We start from the raw sequence: 23,980 nt of genomic DNA on the forward strand, positions 1-23,980 counted from the left end.
CATTTGCATGTTTGAAAGAATAAAACTATCAGTTATGTCTTGTGCAGTATTTAAAGCCTCAATCTCCATACCATATTAACGGACCCAATATCACTTAATCCCTCTGCTCATTCCAAACACCGAACAACATTCCATTCCCAGTATATTTTTTTGTTTACTCATCTCAAAGTTACTGATTGAATGTCTTCTGTCACTTTTTAGCTCATTGTTCCGTTTAAAAAATAGCTTTGATCTTCTAATTATTAACAATATGCATTTGCTTTTAATTCCGGTGTCACACCCACCTTTTGGAACGCGCTCCAAAGCGCCACCGCATAAAACAACTAATATTTATCCAATACCTTCAACATAATGGATGTCGCAACAACTAGAACCAGTTCCTTATGAAAAAAATAATGGGACTGGGACAAGGAAGGAAATATTAGGTCAATTTATGCAAGTCCTGATGAAGAGGCAACTTATAATTGTATTAAATGCGAATGTAAAGTCGTGCGGCAGACAAGTGAACAGTTTGTATCCCACAGATGGTGGAGTAATTTAAACTGGGAGTGTACTGGAGACTACAATTAGAGGCATGCACATCGTCGATGAACGTTTGGTGGAGATTACAGTGATACAAAAATCTGAAGCATGAAAGGGTTTTGTAAACAAGGATGACAGTATTGAAATTACAGGTGTTGTAGGAAAATGGGACCTAATGCGTGTTATATGGACATTATATGCTGACATCACCTTAAATTTACTGTGGCGATTGTGTGGGAGATCGGAACACGTTGAAATGATCAAATACAGAGGTAAGGGAGAGAAAGATGAGGGGTTCCTGCAAGGCGAGCTGAGATATAGGTGAATCGAGCTGCTTTAGGATTGCAAATAAGGGGTCTTAGTGATATTGCAAATATGAAGTGGAAAACTCCTTAGTGATTTAATTTATCATCAGAGTTGCAAAGAGACATTTTTAATGTGAGCTTGCTGCATGGTAAAGGGCACGGGCTGACGGTAGATAAAGGATTTTTGGAGCCGGGATGATTAAAAAAAATGGATATATTGAGTAGACGACCATGGCCAAGAACAGATTCCTGTGGAATATTTTATTTACACATTTGCAATCGAACTGAAGCCTCTGTTTGCCCTTTCGAAAAGCATCTTCACTGTCAAAGAGGAAATACATGCAAAGATAGCCAGTAAAGCAGACAGAACTTGAAGCAATTTGGCACATCTTAATAATTATGTTTTGGCTAATATCTTTGCCGATTCTGCAGTGGAAACCTATCAAAAGTGTTTGCACAATTCGCGCGCTCAGTGCAATATATAACTGAAAGTCAAACGATCACAGCAAAAATGAGCAAAGGTTTACTTCCAATAATGCAGTTAAAGAATTGCTACTTCATTCATATTGTTTGCATGTCATCTTTTATTTCAAAGATGACATTTGGGCTTTACTGATCTTACTTTAATGTATGGCCAGGTTGTTGAGCAGTGTAGAGGAATTTGCAGAGACATCTTCGAAAGGACAATCCAAACTCGAAACTGCAATTATTTTGAAGGGAAAAACAAGAACAGCAAACGGATCGGAAAAATGCGACTTGAACGTTTTCCTCCAAGCCACACAACACCCTGACTTGGAACCATGTCACTGCTCTCTCACAGTGATTGAATACACATAATATTATTAATCGAATCAATAAGAACTCCGTTCCTCGCAGCAGTTTATGTGCACCTGCATCAGTTGAACTGTACACGTTCAAACAGGCGAATCACGACCACTTTCACATTCATGAGGTCTGCTTTTCCTGCTAGTAACTGCCACAGCTCAGGGAATAATATTGGTTTAAAATAAAAAAGGAAAGAAAAAATGGAAACAAACTCAACATGTTGGCAGTATTCCCTATAACGCTAACGGATTCTCCAAATTCATTGGTTACAAATTCCAATTGCGTGATTATGGATATTATAGTCATATTGTAAGCTATGGCACAGACTGAGCAATGCAGATTGATCATCTTCGATCACTCCGCCCTATGCAAATTCACCCTGTCTCTTGAGGTCTATAAAGTCGGTGTTCAGCTGCCCACTGTTACACAGAGCACTCAGTGTTGAGTTCGAGTGATCGCCCTGCTGAGGTTTTTAGTGCTTGTGAAGAAACAATGCATATTTTCTGGGCTGCGCTCCTTTTAACGTGGTTATCAAGTAAGTTTCTTTCAGAAGAAAAAAGCGTGTTAACTGGATAAAATTGGGTGGTTGCGCATACATTGTGGAAAATTCTTTGCCTTCAAGTTCTTGTATTGTTTCAGCCAAATAATTCATTTCGTATCTTTTCTCCACACAGATGCCTTCAGTGTATATGTCGATCAAACACCACGGGCGGCAACTAAAGAAACAGGCGAATCTCTGACAATCAACTGCGTCCTAAGTGATGCTGGTAGCTGTAGCTTGGGTACAACAAGTTGGTTTCGGAAAAATCCTGGTTCAACAGATCGGGAAAGCATTACCATTGGCGGCCGATATGTTGAAAGAGCCAACAAGGGAAGCACGTCGTTTTCTCTGCAAATCAAGGACTTAACAGTTGAAGACAGCGCCACATTTTACTGTAAAACCTACGCACAGCAACAAGTTTGAACTTTCAGTCATACAAAAATATCTTCTGATCTCCAATGAAGATGATACAATTTTGTTCGCTCTTCTGGCTGAAACCGCTTTTTTGCTACGGAAACTATTCTGAAACGGGGGCATTTGTAAACATCTGATGATAGCTCCAGGATCATAAACCCCAGAATTTGAAATGTGGATGCGCAGCAAATGCATTCAGCACACAGACAAACAGAGAAGCTGTTTTTGAACGGGGCTAGACCACTGTGTGGGTACTACCACAGCAATCGAGAAGGCAGTTCCTGTCATACAAAAACTATCGTCAGATTTGTTTTCTTGAACTGCAGAACATTCTAACTGTTTCTCAACTGGTCTTGCAGGAAGTTATTAATGAATAATCTGGAGGTCTAGCACGTTTAGTCGAAAGAAAACAATGAGAAAGGGGACATTGTGATGTTCTGCAAATCTCGAGATGGCTCACAACAATAAGATTGAACTTCCGGTTCTGCAAAAGTATCTTCCGATCTCCCAGTGGAGACAGGACAATATTGTACGCTCATCAGGCTGAAACTGTATTTTATTTGTGGATACTATTCTGAAATGGGGACATTTCTAAACATCTGGTGACAGTTCTAGGATGATAAATCCCAGCATTTGAAATGTGGATGCGCAGCAACTGTATTTAACACCCAGATAAACAGAGAAGCCGTTTTTGAACGGGGCTAGACCACTGTGTGGATGGTACCACAGCAGTCGAGAAGACGGTTCATATCACACACAAACTATCTTCAGATTTGTTTTCTTTAACACTGGAACAAGTTAACTGTTCCTCAACTGGTTTTGCGAGAAGTCATTCATGAATATTTTGGAAGGATAACATATGTAGTGGAATGAAAAGAATGAAAAAAGGAAAGTGTGATGTGAATTCAAATCGGAGTAGACGTCTCGAACTGAGAGGCTTGGATGAGTATACATGACAAGTTTCTGCACTGATCTCTGCGGCTGTGTGGCAGTGTGACCCACATTAATGAATCATAGATTCTCTTAATACAAAAACTAGTCCTCTACTCCTGAAGACAAAACAAACCGATTTTACTTTCTGAGTGGCTACGGTAGCTCATGGTTAAACAACTGCTGTCCTCCTCAAACACCAATTGATGCATTGCAACATTTTCTCTGTTTATTTTGACAATTATGTTAATAAATCATTGAATCGCATTCACAACATAGCATGGAGGTTTCTCCATGACTTGGACAAGTCCCCAGGAGCGAGAGACAGCTGCTCAGATTCCAATATGAAGGAAACAATTTGCTACAATTTCCAACCGATATTTTGGAATGATTGAAGCATTTTCTGCGAAGGTTTGGATAATGGATTTATTGTGCTGATGTGAAGTGATGTGCAGCTACGCTGACACAATGGTGCGGGCCACAACAAAAACCTCCACGACAGTTATTTCCTTTCCGACTGTTGAACCAGGCTGTACAGTACTGTTCCTTGCACCCTTAACTGCACAGCTTTGGAAATCCGTTCCCGATGGAATTTCATTTTTGGAATGCCCCATTATGGTCCTTTATATTGAATCACTGGACTGTCTTTCTTTTAAGGAATTACAAGTGTACATGTAGCACATGGAAAATTTCTCCCCGGTTGGAGACAGATAAAGAATATAGATGCGTTGATAAATGCAACATATACGAAAGATCTTTGTAACGATGTTGCTTCAGGGCATTCAACAGCGGATTTTGCTTCAATGGCAGTTTATGACATGGCCGGAATGGATGCTCACTGACTGTGACTGTGTGGACCTCGTATGAAGGGGCTGGCACCGTGCTGACTGTGAATCCTGGTAAGTGACATTTCTTGCTACTTCAATAAGATTTTTCTGTGCACAAAGTTTAAGAAGAACTAATGTTTTCATTAATATTGCCTGAAGAAGTGAAGTAACATTCATAGCTCTTTTTCGGATTCTGATTTCATAAACTGTCTCATTTGATTTGACTGGCATTTAGAACTATTTAGAACATAGTGACTGAAAATATTAGATTTCTAACGGTAACTTAGCTGTCAACAAACACTTTAAAGACTTGATTGGGAAGGTGATGCTGGCTTTTAAAGTTAAAACGGAACCAATCATCCAATTTTCATCCTGACCGACCTGGTAACTTGTAAAATGAATAGATATTATTTCTAACCCAGAACAAATCTATGCAATATTGTGGTGAGGACTGAGCTCTACAATCACGTAATAAGTGTAATGTATTGTTTCATAAAATGCTGGTTACAGTTTTATATGACCCATAAAACACTTTTCGTTAACCATGGCATGGAAAGTAACGTTAATGTCTGATCGAGCCCTGAAAATATGTTGGCCAATAATTTCTGTACATTTCAGAATTTGCTCAAAGGTAAAAAGCAACTGATCTAGTAAGGGACTGACTGGTCATGGTGTTATTCTATTCCAGTGGCGCCAGGAGTGCGCTAGTTATTCACCAACCTATCTGACAAGTTTATTCCACCCTCCCTCATCTCAACATCCCCAGCTCCTGCCCTAACCCCCATTGACCTGGAATGTGGATTTAATTTCAGTCGAAGAGTAAACGACAGCAGACCAGTTCAGTCTCAGTTTTGTGAATACCAGTGGAAAGCAGATGGACAGTAGATAAATCATTGAGGAAATCTGACTCTCGATTCGCCATCTGCTGGTGTGGCACAGCAAATGAGACAGATTTAACCGTGCGTTGTGTAATTCTGCGAGAAATCTGTTTACATCGAAACTTGTCTCCTTCAGCTAATAAGGGCTCTCTGTGTGTAAAACTAACTGATTGAACTAAAAAGGAGAAACTGAAATTGAACATAATATTCAAAAGCTTTCTCTTTGTCCTTTTATACTAAGTCTCGTTGTGAATACTGTTTTCTTACACTTCAGAAGTTATGTTGTCTGTTTCCTTACTTTATTTGAAGAAGCAATTTGTTAATTTGGAGTCTGAGGTCGGGAAATCTGTCCTCGCGTAGCAGTGCAAACCTTGGGCATGGGTTCGGCACGTTATCTTCCATTGATTGCAATGAATGTTTGTATGACAGGTGGCCAGTACGAATACACCCGTTTTGTGCCATCAGCACAGACGAATATTTTACCATTTAACTTTCAAAGCAAACGGTGAGGTGCAGGTTGGATTAGAAACATAAGTCATTATTACTTAAGTGAAGAAAAACTGCAGCAGGCGACGGTGCAGAGGGACCTCGGGGTCATTGTGCATGAGTCGCAAAAACCCAGCTTGCAGGTGCAGCAGGTGGTCAGGAAGGCGAATGGGATGCTGGCCTTCATCGCGAGGGGGATTGAATATAAAAGTAGAGAGGTCTTGCTGCGGCTGTATAGGGCATTGGTGAGGCCGAAGCTGGAGTACTGTGTGCAGTTTTGGGCGCCGTACTTACGCAAGGATATTTTGGCCTTGGAGGGAGTGCAGAGGTGGTTTACTAGGCTGATGCCGGAGTTGAGGAAGGTGATGCTGGTTTTAAAGTTAAAACGGAACCAATCATCCAATTTTCATCCTGACCGACCTGGTAACTTGTAAAATGAATAGATATTATTTCTAACCCAGAACAAATCTATGCAATATTGTGGTGAGGACTGAGCTCTACAATCACGTAATAAGTGTAATGTATTGTTTCATAAAATGCTGGTTACAGTTTTATATGACCCATAAAACACTTTTCGTTAACCATGGCATGGAAAGTAACGTTACTGTCTGATCGAGCCCTGAAAATATGTTGGCCAATAATTTCTGTACATTTCAGAATTTGCTCAAAGGTAAAAAGCAACTGATCGAGTAAGGGACTGACTGATCATGGTGTTATTCTATTCCAGTGGCGCCAGGAGTGCGCTAGTTATTCAGCAACCTACCTGACAAGTTTATTCCACCCCCCGCGCCCCCATCTCAACATCCCCAGCTCCTACCATGACTCCCATTGACCTGGAATGTGGATTTAATTTCAGACCAAGAGTAAGCGACAGCAGACCAGTTGAGTCTCAGTTTTGTGAATACCAGTGGAAAGCAGATGGACAGTAGGTCAATCATTGAGGAAATCTGACTCTCGATTCGCCATCTGCTGGTGTGGCACAGCAAATGAGACAGATTTAACCATGCGTTGTGTAATTCTGCGAGAACCCTGTTTACATCGAAACTTGTCTCCTTCAGCTAATAAGGGCTCTCTGTGTGTAAAACTAACTGATTGAACTAAAAAGGAGAAACTGAAATTGAACAAAATATTCAAAAGCTTTCTCTTTGTCCTTTTATACTAAGTCTCGTTGTGAATAGTGTTTTCTTACACTTCAGATGTTATGTTGTCTGTTTCCTTACTTTATTTGAAGAAGCAATTTGTTGATTTGGAGTCTGAGGTCGGGAAATCTGGCCTCGCGTAGCAGTGCAAAACTTGGGCATGGGTTCGGCGCGTTATCTTCCATTGATTTTAATGAATGTTTGTATGACAGGTGGCCAGTACGAATACACCCGTTTTGCGCCATCAGCACAGACGAATATTTTACCATTTAACTTTCAAAGCAAACGGTGAGGTGCAGGTTGGATTAGAAACATAAGTCATGTGTATTGTTTTATTGCAGCGGTGGACCAGTCGTTCGAAACATCAAGGAAAGCTGCGGGGCGAGAAATGTAGTTTTGCCGCTGCAACAGTGTGTAACAAAATGCTAAAATAGTATGTGTGCTACGGCATATTAGTTAAGATTTATTTTAATTGCTCTGGTTATAGCAGGGCATGTTAGCCACGGTGTAGCAGGGATGTTAACAAAGACGGCTTTGGCCGAGTAATTAAGGAGAAGTCTTTGACTGGATGTAGATAAATGCATCACATGCGGGTTGAAGAGTTGCTTGATGTCTGGATTTGTTCCGATAAGAAATGAACTGCCAGGAGGCCTGATGGAAGTGGATGCTGAATTAATTTCTAAAGATAATTTTACAAGAATGTCCAGGCAGAATGCAGACAAGTTTTATTTGAAAATGAGGCACAGACTCAAAGTGTGGATTTCAATAAGACCCTGTGCACAGGCCGAATCACAAATTTGCCTCATTTTGTTCTCTACCATGAAATGATTGTACGATTTTTGCTGCTGTTTATTTTACAATGCATCTTCGATGGCCGCAAATAGCAGAACAGTTGTAATTAGCAAGGTTTTGCCGGGGTGGGTATGGACATATTTTTATTATGGAATCTACAGATAGCAATGCCGTGCAGTATATCTTCAGTTGTATATGACCTTATGCAGGAAAGGACGCATGAGATGATTTAGTGAAAGGAATGGATGGTCTTGGGGACGTCGAGCATGTCAAGTTGAAATTCAGGCTAGGGGAAGTCATCTCTGACAAATCCTTTAGATTTCGTTGAGGAGTTAACAAGGAAGTTGGAAAAAGGAGGACCAGTGGACGTGATTTATTTAGATTTCCAGAAGGCCTTTGGTAAGGTGCCGCATAGGAGAATGTGAAATAAGTTAAGAGCTCATGGTGTTAAGGGTATGATACTGGCTTGGCTAAAGGATTGGCTGAATGTGAAGACAGAGATTGGGAATGAAGGGCTGTTTTTCAGAATGGCAGCTGGCGACTTGTAGTGTGCCTCAGGGGTGCTGCTAGGACAACAACTTTTCAGAATATGCATTAACGACTTGGAAGAAGGAAGAGAAGGGACTGTTGCTAAGTTGGCAGATGATACAAAGATATGTAGAGGGACAGGCAGCATTGACGAAGCAGGGGCAGGGCTGCAGAAGGAGTTGGACAGGCTAGGAGAATGGGCAAAGAAGTAGCAGATAGAATACAATCTGGAAAAGTGTGAGGTTCTGTACTTCAGAAGCAGGAATGCAGGCATAGACTATTATCTAAATGGAGAAACGGTTCGGAAATCAGAAGCACAAAGGGACTTGGGAGACCTTGTTCGACATTCTCTTAAGGTTAACATGAACGTTCAGTCGGCAGTTAGGAAGGCAAATGCAGTGTTAGCTTTCATGTCGAGAAGGCTAGAATACAAAAGCAAGATGTACTTCTGAGGCTGTCCACAGCTCTGGGCAGGCCCCATTTGGAACATTTTGAGCAGTTTTGAGCTCCGTACCTAAGGAAGGATGTGATGGCCTTGGAAAGGGTCCAGAGGAGGTTCACAGCGATGATCCCTGGAATGAAGAGTTTGTCGTATGACGAACGGTTGAGGACTCTGGGTCTGTACCCGTTGGAGTTTAGACGAATGAGTTGTGGTGGTGGTGCGCGGGGTGGGGGGAGGGGGTGGTGGTTGATGGCGGATGCTATTGCACCTTACAGGATACTGCAAGGTCTGGATAGAGTGGGCGTGGAGAGGATGTGTCCAGAATAGGAAAAACTAGAACCAGATGGCACAATCTCAGACGAAAGGAACGATCTTTTAAAACCGAGATGAGGAGGAACTTCTTTAGCCAGAGAGTGGTGAATCGGTGGAACTCTGTCAGAGAGGGCTGTGGAGGCCAAGTCATTGAGTATCTTTAAGACAGAGATCGATATGTTCTTGATTAAAAAGGGGATCAGGGCTTATGGGGAAAAGGCAGGAGAATGAGGATGAGAAAGACATCAGCCATGTTTGAATGGCAGAGCAGACTCGATGCGCCGAATGGCCTAATTCTGTTCCTATGACTTTTGGTCTTTTTGGCAAGTCAAATGTGCTGAGTCAATGTTGCAGACAGTCTATGCCTCAAGCAATGTGGTAGAGAGTGAATTCAGCTCTTTGACAAATTAGCTTCAGTTAATCAGAATAAAATTTTACAACCTTAATAATCAAGAAGAGTACTCATTCCCTAATTGGACAGAAACAATATTTGTATTGGTCGGTAAAGAAAAGGCACTATTGTAAAATCATTTTGTGAAGATAAATAGATGTATTAACCAGAAGTTTGTGTGTGTAATGATTGCCCTGCAAGAAGCAATGATGCCATCAGAATAATTTTAATTTTAATCCTTCTGTGTTGTGATTATTCTATCAGTCACTTGCTTAACACTCAACGCATCTCTGTTTCATAACATCTAACTTACAGAGGTAGGAATCCTTCTTTAAGAAAGCAACTCGCTTAATTATTATTAAAGATGTTGGCAGTGTTAAGAACAGTCGTAGTGTCGAAGTTTTAGCAGAAAAATGCAACTCCAAAGCAGTTCATGGGGTCGTCAAACACTGAAGTCTAACAAGAGACACTGAAGATGCCAATTGGCAAAACTTTGATGAGAGGGATAGATTTGTTTGCTTATATTTTACTTTATTTAATGAATATATAAAGGATAGAGGCCAGCTGGAAGGGCAGTGAGTCTTCGGGGACAAATACAGAACATGAGGAACGGCCGCTAATTGGAAGGCGACCAATGTTGGAGCAATTGAAATCGGAAGCAAATAAGCATGCACAGGTGCTTTGCACGTTGTGGAACATCCAGTTGTATTCTGTGATCTAGGAGAAGGATGTCATGGAAAGATTTGCAGAAAATTTTATGATAAGAGTGTTGATTGACCTGGGCATGGTGTAGGTCATCAAGCATCAAACTCAAGGGACAAAGATACTTTAAGAAGTCTCACAACACCAGATTAAAGTCCAACAGATTTATTTGGTAGCAAAAGCCACTAGCTTTCGGAGTACTGCCCCTTGGTCAGGTAAGTGGGAGTTCTGTTCACAAACAGGGCATATAAAGACACAAACTCAATGGGGGTTACAGAAAGTTTGCTATATACCCAAGGCCCCGCTTGAGGCCGTCCTCATGTGTCCAGAGCTTGGCTATCAGTTTCTGCTCAGCGACTGTGCACTGTGGTGTGTCATGAAGGCCACCTTGGAGAACGCTTACCCGAAAATCAGAGGCCGAATGCCCCTGACCGCTGAAGTGTTCCCCAACAAGAAGAGAACACTCTTGCCTGGTGATTGTCGAGTGATCTTCATTCATCTGTTGTCTCCCCAAGTTACCATGCCTCAGGACATTCTTTCCTGCAGCGTTTCAGGTAGACAACGTACCCCCATGAACTGCCTGGGCTTGCAAAATCTCACTAGCTGCCACGGCTGGAGACACTTCACACCTCTTTAACCTGGACTTAACCCTCTCTCGATTGACATTGTCTGTACCTTTAAGACCTGATTACCTGCAAAGACGTCATTCCAACTATTAGTTTGTAAATTGAGCTTATGTCTTTGTATGCCCTGCTTGTGAACAGAACTTCCACTTACCTGACGAAGGGGCAGCGCTGCAACAGCGAATGGCTTTTGTTAACAAATAAACTCGTTAGACTGGTGTTGTTGAGACTTCCGATTGTGTTTACCCCAGTCCAACGCCAGCATCTCCATATCATGAGAAAGAGACTTAGCATGGTTAAAAATCGGTCAATAGTGGTTTTGGTGGCTTTAAATTCACGGAAAGGAGAATGAAGAGTGATGATTTAGAATTGGATGTTGGACTAACAATTGGTTAATTCAGTGACATTTGAGCAATTGCTATTTGTGGCGGTGTAGGTTGTCAGTATACAACAGTGCACAGGTGCGTAGTCTCGTTTCGGTGTCAGATGATGTCACCGAGGCGCACATTTATATTGTAAATAAAAACATATATGGAAGGAAAAAATGAATTCAATGTACATTTAATTTTAGACAACTTTGCACCAAGTCAAAAAGAATGAAATGTTTGACACATTGAATGGAAAAACATTTGGTCATCAATTTAATAAATGGCAAGCAAATTTATATGTTCATTGCCATCTCAATTTCTTTACCACAATGTCCATACCCGAATATTCTGCTCATAATTGGTGGCTAGTGGTAGATGTGGAGCTGACTGCCCTAATGTTGACTCTATTACTAACCAGATTGTCAAGTTATCAAGAGATTCTCAAAACATAGCTTGACAGTACGGGAACCAGCTCCCTATCTGCTCCCTCACAGCTATTCACCAGTAGATAAATGTACACAGGAACCTTCCAGGGAGTTTCATACCTGTTACGGCTATTTCTTTTTAAATAAAATTGAACATGTTATCCAACACCTTGTGAAACGCTCAATGCCCCGTTGCAATTTGCCAGAGAAAATTGAGATCAGTCTTAAAATAAATCTCAAATTCAGATTGCCAATGCGCTGCTCAACGAATTCTGAGTTGAATCTGTACTTGCTAGCATTGGCCATAAATATGAAAAAGACATTAAACAGCTTGGAAATTTCTGTGAACTCAATTTGTGCTCTCAAAATGAAGGTCCACTGCTATCTGCAGCATAGAGTTTTTCTTAAGGTGTTGAGGCAAAACGCAATTTCCTGATGAGAGCATTAATTTTCGCTCTGTAAGATGCGCCTCGGTTATGTCCCACAATGATGCAAAGGCAGGAAATTCCAGGCAACTGTACTGTTGAATAGGAATGAGTCAGGGGAATACAATCTGCGATGTGCCAACGATATCAGCTCCCACAACTCAGTGCTGAGAGTCAATCATATCATCTGAAACAAAAAATATCTGTCCTATATTTTTGAAAACAATTCAAGTGTTGTCAGGTTTGTTAGGCTAATGATATAAATGGAAAGTAATACACGACAATGGATTAACTCGGCAAACCAAGAAAAAATAAAATACTTTAACCCACTTTTCACATCCTCATAAATGTTATACTGACCATGAAATATCTTTCGAATATAGGCACTGATTCATTCAGACAGATGATGCCGTTAACGGGCTCTCACATACAGCAATGTGATTCTGCCAGAATTATTTCATTTCGATTTTGATGTTGGCTCAGGAATAAATTTTGGTTAACCATGTTGAAAAAGATTTAATTTTATTCAAATAAGGGACTAAGACTTGATTTGTAATTTTAGGAGCGACTCCCCCAGTCATCAGTCTCTCCTCTGAAACTGATGAGGGGTTTGTGCAGCTGATTTGTTTGATCAGTGAATACAAACCAAAAGGCATTGGAGTGAGCTGGGAGAAGAATGGAAACGCCCTACAGTCTGGCTTCACCACGACATCCCCATGTGCAACAGCAGATGGAAAATTCCGATCCAGCAGCATCCTTAAGTTGCCGCTTCAGGAATGGAACAGCGGTTCCACGTACAGCTGCCAAGTGACCCATTCTGCTACCAACAGCAACAAACGGAAAGAAATTAGATCAACTTCAGGTGAGGAAATGGAACCAACTCACAAACTTCCAGATGTCATACAATCTTATTTTAATTTCAGGATTCAATACATTGGGAAGCTGTCATATAAATTATTCAATAAACATGAAAAATCCTGGAAAGAAAATCCAGAACATTTTATGAAAACTCAGCAGTATGTTTGGCAAGAGAAGCAGTAGGACTTTGGAATCTGTTTGACTCATCTTTAGCAATTTCTGTTTTTTTTTCAATTTCAGATTCACAGAATGTCACATACTTTGTTGTTGGAGATCCTGGAGCAGGCCAATTGAATCATTTATTCATAGCACATTCATTGCAGAATAGGCCCTTCGGCTTCTAGAATCTGCAAAGGCACCAAAGAAGCATGAAGTCTCGCTTAATCCCATTCATCAGCAGTTGACCCCATAGCTTTGAATGTGACGACGTGACAAGTGCACATGTAGACATGTTTTAAAAGGATGTGAGACAAACTACCTCTACCATCCTCTTAGGAAGTGCAGGCCAGACCGTCACCACAGCCTGGGAGTAAATCGACTTTCCTCAAATCACCTAAAATGCCTACCCTTCAGCTTGAATTTCTAACCCCTCCTCACTGATCCTTTAACAAAGGGCACAACTTTCCTTGTCTACTCTGCCCATGCCCCTCATAATCTTGTATGCCACGATCGGGACAGCCCTCATTTCTCTCTGCTCCAAAGAAATCTACCTAAGCCTATCCATCCTCTCTTCGTAATTAAATGCTGCACGCCAGGCAGCATCCCAGTGAATCTCCTCTGCACCCCTTCAGTTCAATCACATTCTTCCTCCAATCTGGCCACCAGAACTGCGCGCACTGCACTAGCTGTGGCCTCACCAAAGGTCGATACAACTATAACATGATTTCCCTGATTTTGTAATCTATAACTCGATGGAGAAAGACAAGTGTCGAAATACTTTTTTCACCACCTTGCTATCATGCCCTTCGGTCTTCAGGGTTTTATGGAGATATACGTCAAGGATTTTTTTTCGACATAATTTCCGAGTTCAACAAATACTTGTTTGTCAACTGACTCCATTCAACGTGTATCACGTCACACTTTTCATGCTTACATTCCATCTGCCACTTATCTGCCCAGTGGACATCCTGTGAGTGTGGTCAGTTAGAGTAAAAGTTGCACTTAAACACTGCAGTAAAATTGGTTGGAATTCATTCAGCTGTAATGGCCAAGCTGCTTAATAATGCTTTTCAGAAGAGATCGTGACGCTTTGAAAGGCTGAATGTCCTCATTTTGCTGTCTATCTTTCTCCTTTTCAACTACGGTGCGTGAAGTACCCGATGTTGATTACAATTGGGAAAATGTTGCAACAGACAATTTTCAGACGCCTTCTCATAAATGTTATACTTTGGGTAAATAATGTATTGAGTATAATGTATTAACAATATTGCGAAAATATAGCGACAGGTCACCAAATCAATCTCGGTGGAATAGAACAGAAACATTGACCGCCATTTCTTCCTCGAGCTATTTTTTTCCAATTCTGACCCCCTACCTCTCTATCTCTCTCTCACACACACGTGCACACACACACACACACACACACACACACACACACACACACACACACACACACACACACACACACACACACACACACAGTAACTCGTTTTCTTTCCTCTCTGTGTATCTCTCGCTACCACTTGATTTCTCGCACATTGTCTCAAGCAGAAACAAACCGTTTGAGAACTCGGCATCCAAGGGCTGAACTTCCAATCTCATATCTTCTCCACGTATTTCTCTGACTCCCTCCTCTTGCAGCTTCCACCCTCTCCATCTCGCTTTCTCCTGCTCCCTACTTTATTGTTTCTTTCTCAATCTATGCTTCTGAATTTGGCTGCACATGGCACTTTCTGTTGCAGTTCTTTACGCCTTACTGTATATGCCAGTACTCCTCAGCCAGTTGCACAGTCTAAATGCACCGTTCAGTATTGTGTTTCAGATCAGCATCTTGCCAAACTGCAAAGTTATAATTCACATTTAAGAAAACCCAGCAAAGGCAAAAATTGCCACGCTAACGGTTCTCATTGACATTAAAATTCTCGGTATAAACGAAATCGTTACCATTAATGCCTGCCATTGATTTAGGGTTTATGTTATTTTCCATTGACAGAAATCATAGTATTTCTCAGTGACCCCTCACTTGAAGAAATTTGGATAAAGAAAACTGTCACACTCATTTGTGAAGTGGTATCCACAGTTCCCAGTGTGGTTGGGATCTCTTGGACAGTGGATGGTAAGAAAAGGACTGAAGGTGTTCAAATTGAAAGACCTCAACAAAGAAACCAGTATCTGACCATCAGCCGCTTGACCAGCAGTGTGGAGGAGTGGGATCGTGGGGCTGAATACACCTGTTCAGCACAACAGAGCGAATCATCGACTCCAGTCTCAAAACGAACACAAAAGTCGAAAGGTGAGTTATAGCACGATGAGCAAACACAACCGTTCTTTTCTGAATGACAATGGAGGGATGGAAATCACTGGTTGTTATTCTGTTGCAGTCGAGCCATCGAAGCCCAATCTCCAACTCCTGCCTCCATCAGCAGAGGAGCTTCAAAGTTCCAGCGTCGCGACTCTCACTTGTTTGATAAGAGGATTCTACCCGGACAAAATATCCATTTCCTGGGAGAAGAACGGAGCTGTTTTGAGCTCGAACATCACTCGCTTCCCCACTGCTCTGGAACAGGACCAGACCTTCAGCGCAAGCAGCCTCCTCATTTTGCCGGCAGGGGAATGGAAGACAGGAGCAAGATACACCTGTACCGTTTCACATCCAGCTACAAAATTCACCGGAAAGAAGACGATCAACAGCCCGAAAGGTAAGCACAGTTTGTTGGAATGTTTTTGTTTCAAAAATAAGACTTTTCACTTAATCCGGCCACAATATCCAAAAGAGAGTACAATAACGAGCAGATTCAAGTAGGGTCCAGCAAATCCAAAATGTTTGGACACCAATTAATTTGTCTTCTCCTCGGAAAGGAGATGATAGTCGACACTCAATTGGTAGACCCAAGCAAGCTACCTGAGAATCCAGTGAAATGAACAGATAAAGGATGTCCAAAAATGTGCGTGTTGGGTTTATTGGCCATGCTAATATTGCCCCTTAGTGTCCTGAGATGCGTAGGTTAGAAGGATTACCGGGTAAAATATGTAGGGATATGGGGGTAGGGCCTGGGTGGGATTGTGGTTGTTGCAGACTCGATGGGCCAAATGGTCTCTTTCTGCACTGTAGGGTTTTTACGATGATGATGATGATTCTATGATGATGAAAACGCCTGTTAGTTAATTGTGCAGTTGTCTGCTGATGAGAACATGCTTTGACACAGTGCCGAGCAGTGCATTAAGACAATGAAGGCACCGCACGATGAGGGAGGAAACGTTACCACCTCTCTCTTCCATGCTGAACTTACCATTTTAACGCAGCACAATACTGTGTGCTCCGAGTCAGCCAACTGAAAGTCAGAAACAAGGCATTCAACCAAATAATGGAAAGAAATGCGCACATTTCTAGTCTAAAAAGTACAGTAACAAGTGGGAGAGATATCACAGGGTCTAATCAAATACAGTTTTCATGCCCTAAAACTAATCAAGTGCCCAGTGCTTTTGATCAAAGAAGTCACCTCTCATGATTTATTTCTAATTTATGATTGGAGTTTTTTTCAGAACACAAACATTCTCTGTGCAATAATTGCACAGGCATCTCTACAATAGCACCGGGAAATATAAAACTTCCCAGAATATCAGGTTATGCTCTGGCATTTGATAATTTAATTGATCTTGTCAGTTCTCCATCCCGTCTCTAGCCACCATTTATTTATACATTAGCAGTAAATAATAGTTCAATTCTTTATTCAGTATCGCTGAATACGAGTATACGAGTGTACGAGTTCCAATCAAATGATGTGATGCTCTCATTGTACAGTGATGACTGGTCTTTGCTGCATATGTTGACACTTGAGGAAAGTCCTTTGGCTACAGTAACTGAGGCACCTACACGCACTCTTGCAATAACAAGTATTACAATTACACGAAGGAAAAGGTGACTGATTCTTGCCAAGCTCGTAAAATGGAGCACATCCATTTGGGAAGCATCATGAGGTTGTAATACCTTCTTATGCAATGTAATAGCTCCCAAGTTCGGCTGTTGTGCTTCACCAGGTTATCCACATTAAAACAGTGGCTGTTGAAAGTTACAGTAGTCTCATCAAATCCAGGAAATATAGAGGGACCCATTTTTTCATCATCCTACGACAAAAAGGGCCATTTTGGAACCGGCATGTTTCCACTTGTGATGCAGTAAAGTCTTCATGTGGCTGTGTTACATTTGTGTTAAATCCGGCTGTTGATATCCTGACTTCAAACTGATAGAACATAGAACAGTACAGCACCGTACAGGCACTTCGGCCCTCGATTTTGTGCTGAGCTGTGTCCAAACCCAAGAACAAGCTATCCCACTCCCTGTAATTCTGGTGTGTTCTATGTGCCCATCCAATAACCACTTGAAAGTTCCTAAAGTGGCCGACCCCACTATCACAGCAGGCAGTCCACTCCACAAACCAACCACTCTCTGAGTAAAGAATATACCTCGGACATCCGTCCTATATCTCCCATCTCATAGTTATGCCCCCTAGTAACAGTTACATCCACTTGAGGAAATAGCCTCTGCACGTCCACTCTACCTATTCCCCTCAACATCTTATAAACCTCAATTAAGTCGCCTCTCATCCTTCTCCACTCTAAAGAGAAAAGCCCCAGCTCGCTCAGCCTTTCCTCATAAGACCTCCCCTCAAAACCAGGCAGCATCTCCTCTGCTAAATTTCCTCTGCACTCTCTCCAATGCTTCCACATCCTTCTTATAGTGAGGTGACCAGAACTGCACACAATATTCCAAACGTCGTCTCACCAAGTCCGGTACAGTTGCAGCATCACCTCAGGGCTCTAAAACTCAAAACCCCTGTTAATGAACGTTGACACACTATAAGCCTTCTTCATGGCTTTATCAACTTGAGTCGCAACCTTCGGATATGAATCCCAAGATCTCTCTGCTCCTCCACATTCCTCAGAACTCTGCCGTTGATCCAGTAATCCGCAGTCAAGATTGTCCTCCCAAAATGAATCACCTCACATTTATTCAAGAAGAATCTGTGGGCGTCGTTGGGTCGGCGAACATTATTTCTCATCGCTGAATACCCTTGAGAAGATAGGGGTGAGCAGCCTTCTTGAACGACTGCAGTCCACCTGGTTGAAGTAAACCCACAGTTGTGTTGGAGAGGGATATCCAGGATTTTGACCCAGGGAAATGAAAAGGAGGCAGTATATTTCCAATGCACAATACATCCTGACTTGGAAATATATGGGTCCTTTCCTTCATTTTCCCTCAGGCAAAATCATGTAAACCCCAACACAACTGCACTGTGGACGGACAAACACCACATTGATGGCAGCATTTCACGAAAGGGACTCACTATTATCTTCTGAAAGGCAATTAGGCATGGGTGCTTGTTTTTGCGGAGTCACAGATTTAAAAGGGCATTTGGCAGAGACAGGCAAAGTGACCTTCCTTGTTAGATGTAATGACAGAAAACAATGTTTAAATGATACTGTTAAAGGTTTCACGCTTCCTCACATAGTTCCAAGTTAAAACAAATGCATCTCAGTAGAATGACTGGGAGGATTACCTGAAGGTTCCAGTTGGTGAAACCAATCCGTTTCCTTCACGGGGATTTCATTGTTTGCTATTTTGTTGCAAAATGCATCACGTTGGTGCTCTGTTATTTCAAATTAACTCGAAGGGTCGTTATATTTCAGTCAAACCTCCAAACTTTTCATGGCTTTTCCCCTACTAATGTTTTATGTTGATGCCAATTAAGGAAAACCAATATAACAAAAAAGGTTGCTGTTCCAAAAATGTTTTCAGGAACAGGCAGAGTTAGCGATGCATTTGTGAAAATCAGTGAGGAGTGCCGGGAAGGTTGAAAAAATTGTTAAATATAACAAGATCCAGGGCTGATCAAACAGAAACACTTCGCTCTTGATCAAGGACGTCCTGTTCAAACTTTCTTCAATACAGCTTTGAACGAAATTGAATAGGGTGCCGAATTCTGGGCAGCAAATCCGTTCCACTGTCAGCATGTTAGTAAATTCGGAGATTACCACTTCGGACCGTATTTTGAATGTGATTTTCTTATTAGTTTCAGAGAGGTGCTGTATGTCTCTCGGTGGCAGAAAAGGGGAAGAATGTGCCGTGATATAAAAATTGTGGTTTAGATGTAAATGTACTTATGGAAGCATGTTGAAAGATGATAACAATTGATATTAATATTGTAAGGCAAACACCAATCCACAAAGGTAAAATGTTTGCAGGAGTGGCAGAAATGACAAGAAGAGTAAATGAGCAGAAAGGATGTAAATACTTGGAGGTTGAATTTGAATTGATGGAAATTAAGAATCGCAAACGTGAAATCAAAGCTTTTGTTACGGAGTTCTTTATGGACTCGTTTCCGATCGAGTGAGACTCTTGGACATACCATTAAGCAATATGCAACACCAGCTTCTAACAAATGCAATACAATTATTGTGGATGCAGTTGTTGTGGTGGGCGTGGGGGAGGGGTTTTAATCTCCATCTCTCCAAGTCAGAGAGGGATACATCTCAATATATAATAAAGAGCAAGGTGGAAGTGTAAACTATGTTGAGAACACACATGGACTGCAATGAGGCACATAGGAACATAAGAACATAAGAAATAGGAGCAAGAATCCATCTAGCCCCTCATTCAATATGATCATGGCTGATCCGTCTTGGCTCAGTTCCACATTCCCGCCCTCTCCCCATAACCCTTAATCCCCTCGCTTATCAAAAACCAATCAACCCGCGTCTTAAAAATATTTAGCGAGGCAGCCTCCACCACTTCAACAGGCAGAGAATTCCAGAGATTCACCACCCTTTGACTGAAGTTCCTCCTCAACTCCGTTCTAAACCGCCCCCCCTTCATCTTGAGGCTGTGCCCCGTAGTCCTACTGTCCTTTCTGAGCGGGAAGAGTCTCTCCACCTCGATCCTATCCATCCCATTCATCATCTTATGTGTCTCAATTGGATCTCCCCTCATTCTTCTAAACTCTAACGAGTACAAGCCTAGTTTATTCAGCCTTTCCTCATAGCTCAACCCCCTCAACTCCGGCATCAGCCGAGTAAACCTCCTCTGCACTCCCTCCAAGGCCAAAATATCCTTGCGTCAGTGCGGCGACCAAAACTGCACACAGTACTCCAGCTGCGGCCTCACCAATGCCCTATACAGCTGCAGCAAGACCTCCTTACTTTTATATTGAATCCCACTCGCTATGAAGGCCAGCATCTCATTCACCTTCCTGACCACCTGCTGCACCTGCAGGCTGGGTTTTTGCGACTCATGCACAAGGACCCCGAGGTCCCTCTGCACCGTCGCCTGCTGCAGTTTTTCGCCACGTAAGTAATAGTCCTTCCTACCATTATTCCTACCAAAGTGGACCACCTCGCACTTGCCAACATTAAATTCCATTTGCCAGCTCCTGGCCCATTCGCCCAGTCTATCTAGATCCTTCTGCAGACTCTCCACACTCGCCGCACAATTTGCCGTTCCACCAATCTTGGTGCCATCAGCAAATTTCGACACCATACACTTGGTTCCCTCCTCCAGATCATCTATATAAATGGTAAATAGCTGAGGCCCCAGCACCGACCCCTGGGGCATTCCACTAGTCACCAACTGCCAATCCGAATAGCACCCTTTGACCCCCACTCTCTGCCTCCTATTTGACAGCCAATCCTCGATCCACGCTAACACCCTACCCCCAACTCCATGCCCCCTTACCTTCTGCAATAACCTCTTGTCAGGTACCTTGTCAAACGCCTTCTGAAAATCAAGAAAGACCACATCCACCGGCTCTCCTCTATCCACCGCCCTAGACACATCCTCATAGAACTCCAATAAATTCGTCAGACACGACTTCCCCTTAACGAAACCGTGCTGCGTCTGCTCTATCAAGCAATTCCCCTCAAGATGCCTCGCTATTTCCTCTTTGATGACGGATTCTAACATTTTACCTACCACAGGCGTGAACAACAATTGGGTGAAGGTGAGTAATGTGAGAAAATGTGGAGAAATAAATTTTGGCAAGAACAAGAGAAAATTAAGCTTTTTATTAAGTCACATAATTAGCTAATATGGGTTTCTTTTTTGACTGAGGTGCACTATTACCACGAATTCAGAAAATTATCGTTCAGATCGAGGAAGCAATTAGAACGGAAAACCCAATTTTCCGGCCTCCTACCATGTGGTCCTGGCAGCGAGAGATGGCACATTGTTTGCCGGTGGTGGGATTCTCATATCTCACTGCTGTGAGTGGGAAATCCCATTGGCGTTACACCACGCCATTAGGAAACCCGCGGGCACTGTTGTGCTGCTGGAGGGACCAGGGAATATTGCCAGTTTGAACTCGCAGTCAATTTCTGCCGTCCTTTATTTCGATGGCACTGGATTGGAGAATATAACCACATTTTACTGCAATTCTCGGGCTTTGTAAACATTTCGTCTTTTTTGCTGTGTTTTACTTTTCCCATTTCAGGACAGACATCTTAGAATGTGTATGTTATTATGAAAGTTCACAAGCTGGTTTCATAGAAAGAGAGTGTGTATGAATGATGAGAGATTGAGTAAGTTTGGACTATGCGCTCAGGCGAATAGTTCAGTAGAATGTCAAATTATAACGCCATACTTGACCCTGAAAAAAATTTACATCGACACTGAGAGAGTCCTTTCCTTGGTCGGGATCTCCAGAATGTGGGCGCACCATTTAAGGTAACAGGGCTGTTTGAAGTGAGTTGAAGAATATTTAATTAGACAAATGGTTCTAAGTCTTTTATAGTTCCCGAGCGCAGAGGCCTGTGGATGTTTCGTCGTCTACCAGTTCTAAGTGTTGGTCTCTCAGGCAATCAAGCGGCCTGTGTTTGTGGGCAGGGAGATGTAGTCCATAACAAGGATGCTTGTCATCTTGAATGGGAGCAGAGAATTGAAATACCGAATGGCCTTCTCCTGCTCATGGAATCCCTATAGCACAGAAGGATGCCATTCGGCCCATTGAGTCTGCACCAACCACCAACCCACTAATGCCCTATTCCCGTAACCCTACACATTTACCCTGCTAATCACCTGGCAACAGGGTCAATTTACCATGGCCAATGAAACCAACCCACGCATCTTTTGACTGTGGGAGGAACCCGGAGCACCCGGAGGTATCCCACGCAGACACGGGAAGAATGTGCCAACTAAAGAGAGACAGTGATCTGAGGCCAGAATTGAACCTGTCTACATGGCGCTGTGAGGCAGCAGTGCTAACTACACCTATGTTCTTATTCTCTGGCCAGAGATATGTCTTTAACCGAAATTTAAATGGCTTATTTCCCATTTTGGTTAGTATTGCTGTCTCTGTGTCAATGAACCAGTGGTATGGAATGTAATACAGAAGGCCGGCCCATTTTCAGACACATAAATATTGTGAACCTCAGGGTCAGACATATCATCATAATAATATATATGTGGCCACTCTACATTTGAAAACAAATATGCTTGATTTGCTTGAAAAACCCAGCAATGCTTAACACTCTGAACTTAATTGGCATTTGTTTTCCTCTTTAACATTGCCAAATTCTACGCGAGAGTGACTTTCGTGTCAAGTGATGAGACATATCTGCAAAATCGGATGAAGGGCAAGTTGTTTTTAGGGGTATAATCTCAGCTGAAATGCAGGGAACTTTTTTTTACTTTATTTGGACATTTGATTGCACATATGTATTCATTGGGAAATGTATGAAATGAGCCATAAGGAGGAAATTAATGCGGCAAGGAGCACATAGAAACTCATCAGCTCAGCTGCAACAAGGTAATATAATCTCAAAGCATATTGCAGTAAGTATTTTCCACGTTTGTTTTTTGTCAGCATGGAGTAGTTGTTGCCAACAGTGATTTCAACATGAAACATTAAAATAACCCTTCACATTCTTCCTAGTTGATTGCTACGAGGAAGACATTTCCATAAATATATTGAACCCTTCATTTGCGGAGATTTGGGTCCAAAAGACAGCAACAATTGTTTGTGAAGTCCGTTACACTGTGTTAGAAAACGTCAGTGTCTCCTGGCAAGTGGATGGGACAATGAGAACGGAAGGAGTTGAGACCCAATCTCCTGAATGGAGTGGAAGTAAAACAACGATCATGAGTAAACTGAAAGTCACAGCAGCAGAGTGGGACACTGGGGTGGAATATGTCTGCATCGCAGAAGGAAGTGAATTACCAACACCGAAGAAGCGATCCACTCGGAAAATAAAGGGTAAGCGTAGATAAAACTCGTTCAGAGACTGGTTCAATTATCAATGTTGTTAAACGGAAACAAAAATCTGATTCTATCATTAAATGCTCGTATAATACACTTCACATAGTCCTGGAACCCAGCAGTCGCCACATGGATAAAAACTACCATATGAGAATCCGCTGAGCTGCAAACCCAAAACGTGTCAGTGCCTGAAAGGTTATTTCTCTAATCTGTTCAAAATAACATCAAACCACAACGAATTAATGAATATTAATGATGCTCATGAACAAGGAAAACATGCCTTAAAACTCTGAGGGATAGGAAGCATTACACATTTGCAGTCTCTGATATTTCTAAGAGAGGTAACTGGATAGAAGAAAATGAGGGAATATAAAGATTTGGTTTACGAAATGTATGCATTTTTCTCTTTTTATAGTTGGTGCGATGAATAGTCCTAAAGTGTACGTTCTGCCACCATCAGCGGCCGAAATTGACTCAGAGAAGATGGCAACTTTGATGTGCATCGCCACTGGCTTTTATCCTGCTGAAATTTATATTGCTTGGTTGGCCAATGACACGCTTTTAGATTCGGGTTTCCCCGGTCAAGCAGCGAGCGAGAAAGGAGATGGTTCCAGCTTCATTGCCAGCAGATTGAGGCTCACAGAGGCGGAGTGGAACACTGGCACAACTTATTCCTGTTTAGTGGGACACCCGTCCCTTGAAAGGAATTTAATCCGAAGTATAAATAACTCCTATGGTAAACCAACTTTAGTTAATGTTTCGCTTGCCCTAACTGACAGTTTGAAATCTTGTGTATAGCCCGCCACGATTCAATTGTTCTTTTCTCTAAAAGTGTCACCAC

The 23,980-nt window shown here is 42.1% G+C and overlaps 1 gene segment (V, D, J or C); it reads left to right on the forward strand.

Annotated features, from left to right (window-relative positions):
• The first annotated feature begins 2,144 nt into the window (after positions 1-2,144).
• Positions 2,145-23,980, forward strand: LOC145363610 (Ig heavy chain C region-like). The segment is given in 8 exon segments: positions 2,145-2,187; positions 2,327-2,603; positions 4,384-4,436; positions 12,438-12,737; positions 14,886-15,185; positions 15,274-15,591; positions 22,816-23,136; positions 23,555-23,980. Coding segments are annotated over 8 exon segments (1,995 nt in total).

The sequence above is a fragment of the Carcharhinus amblyrhynchos genome, unplaced genomic scaffold (genome assembly GCF_965287045.1).
Source record: "Carcharhinus amblyrhynchos unplaced genomic scaffold, sCarAmb.v2.hapA scaffold_39, whole genome shotgun sequence".
NCBI lineage: Eukaryota > Metazoa > Chordata > Chondrichthyes > Carcharhiniformes > Carcharhinidae > Carcharhinus > Carcharhinus amblyrhynchos.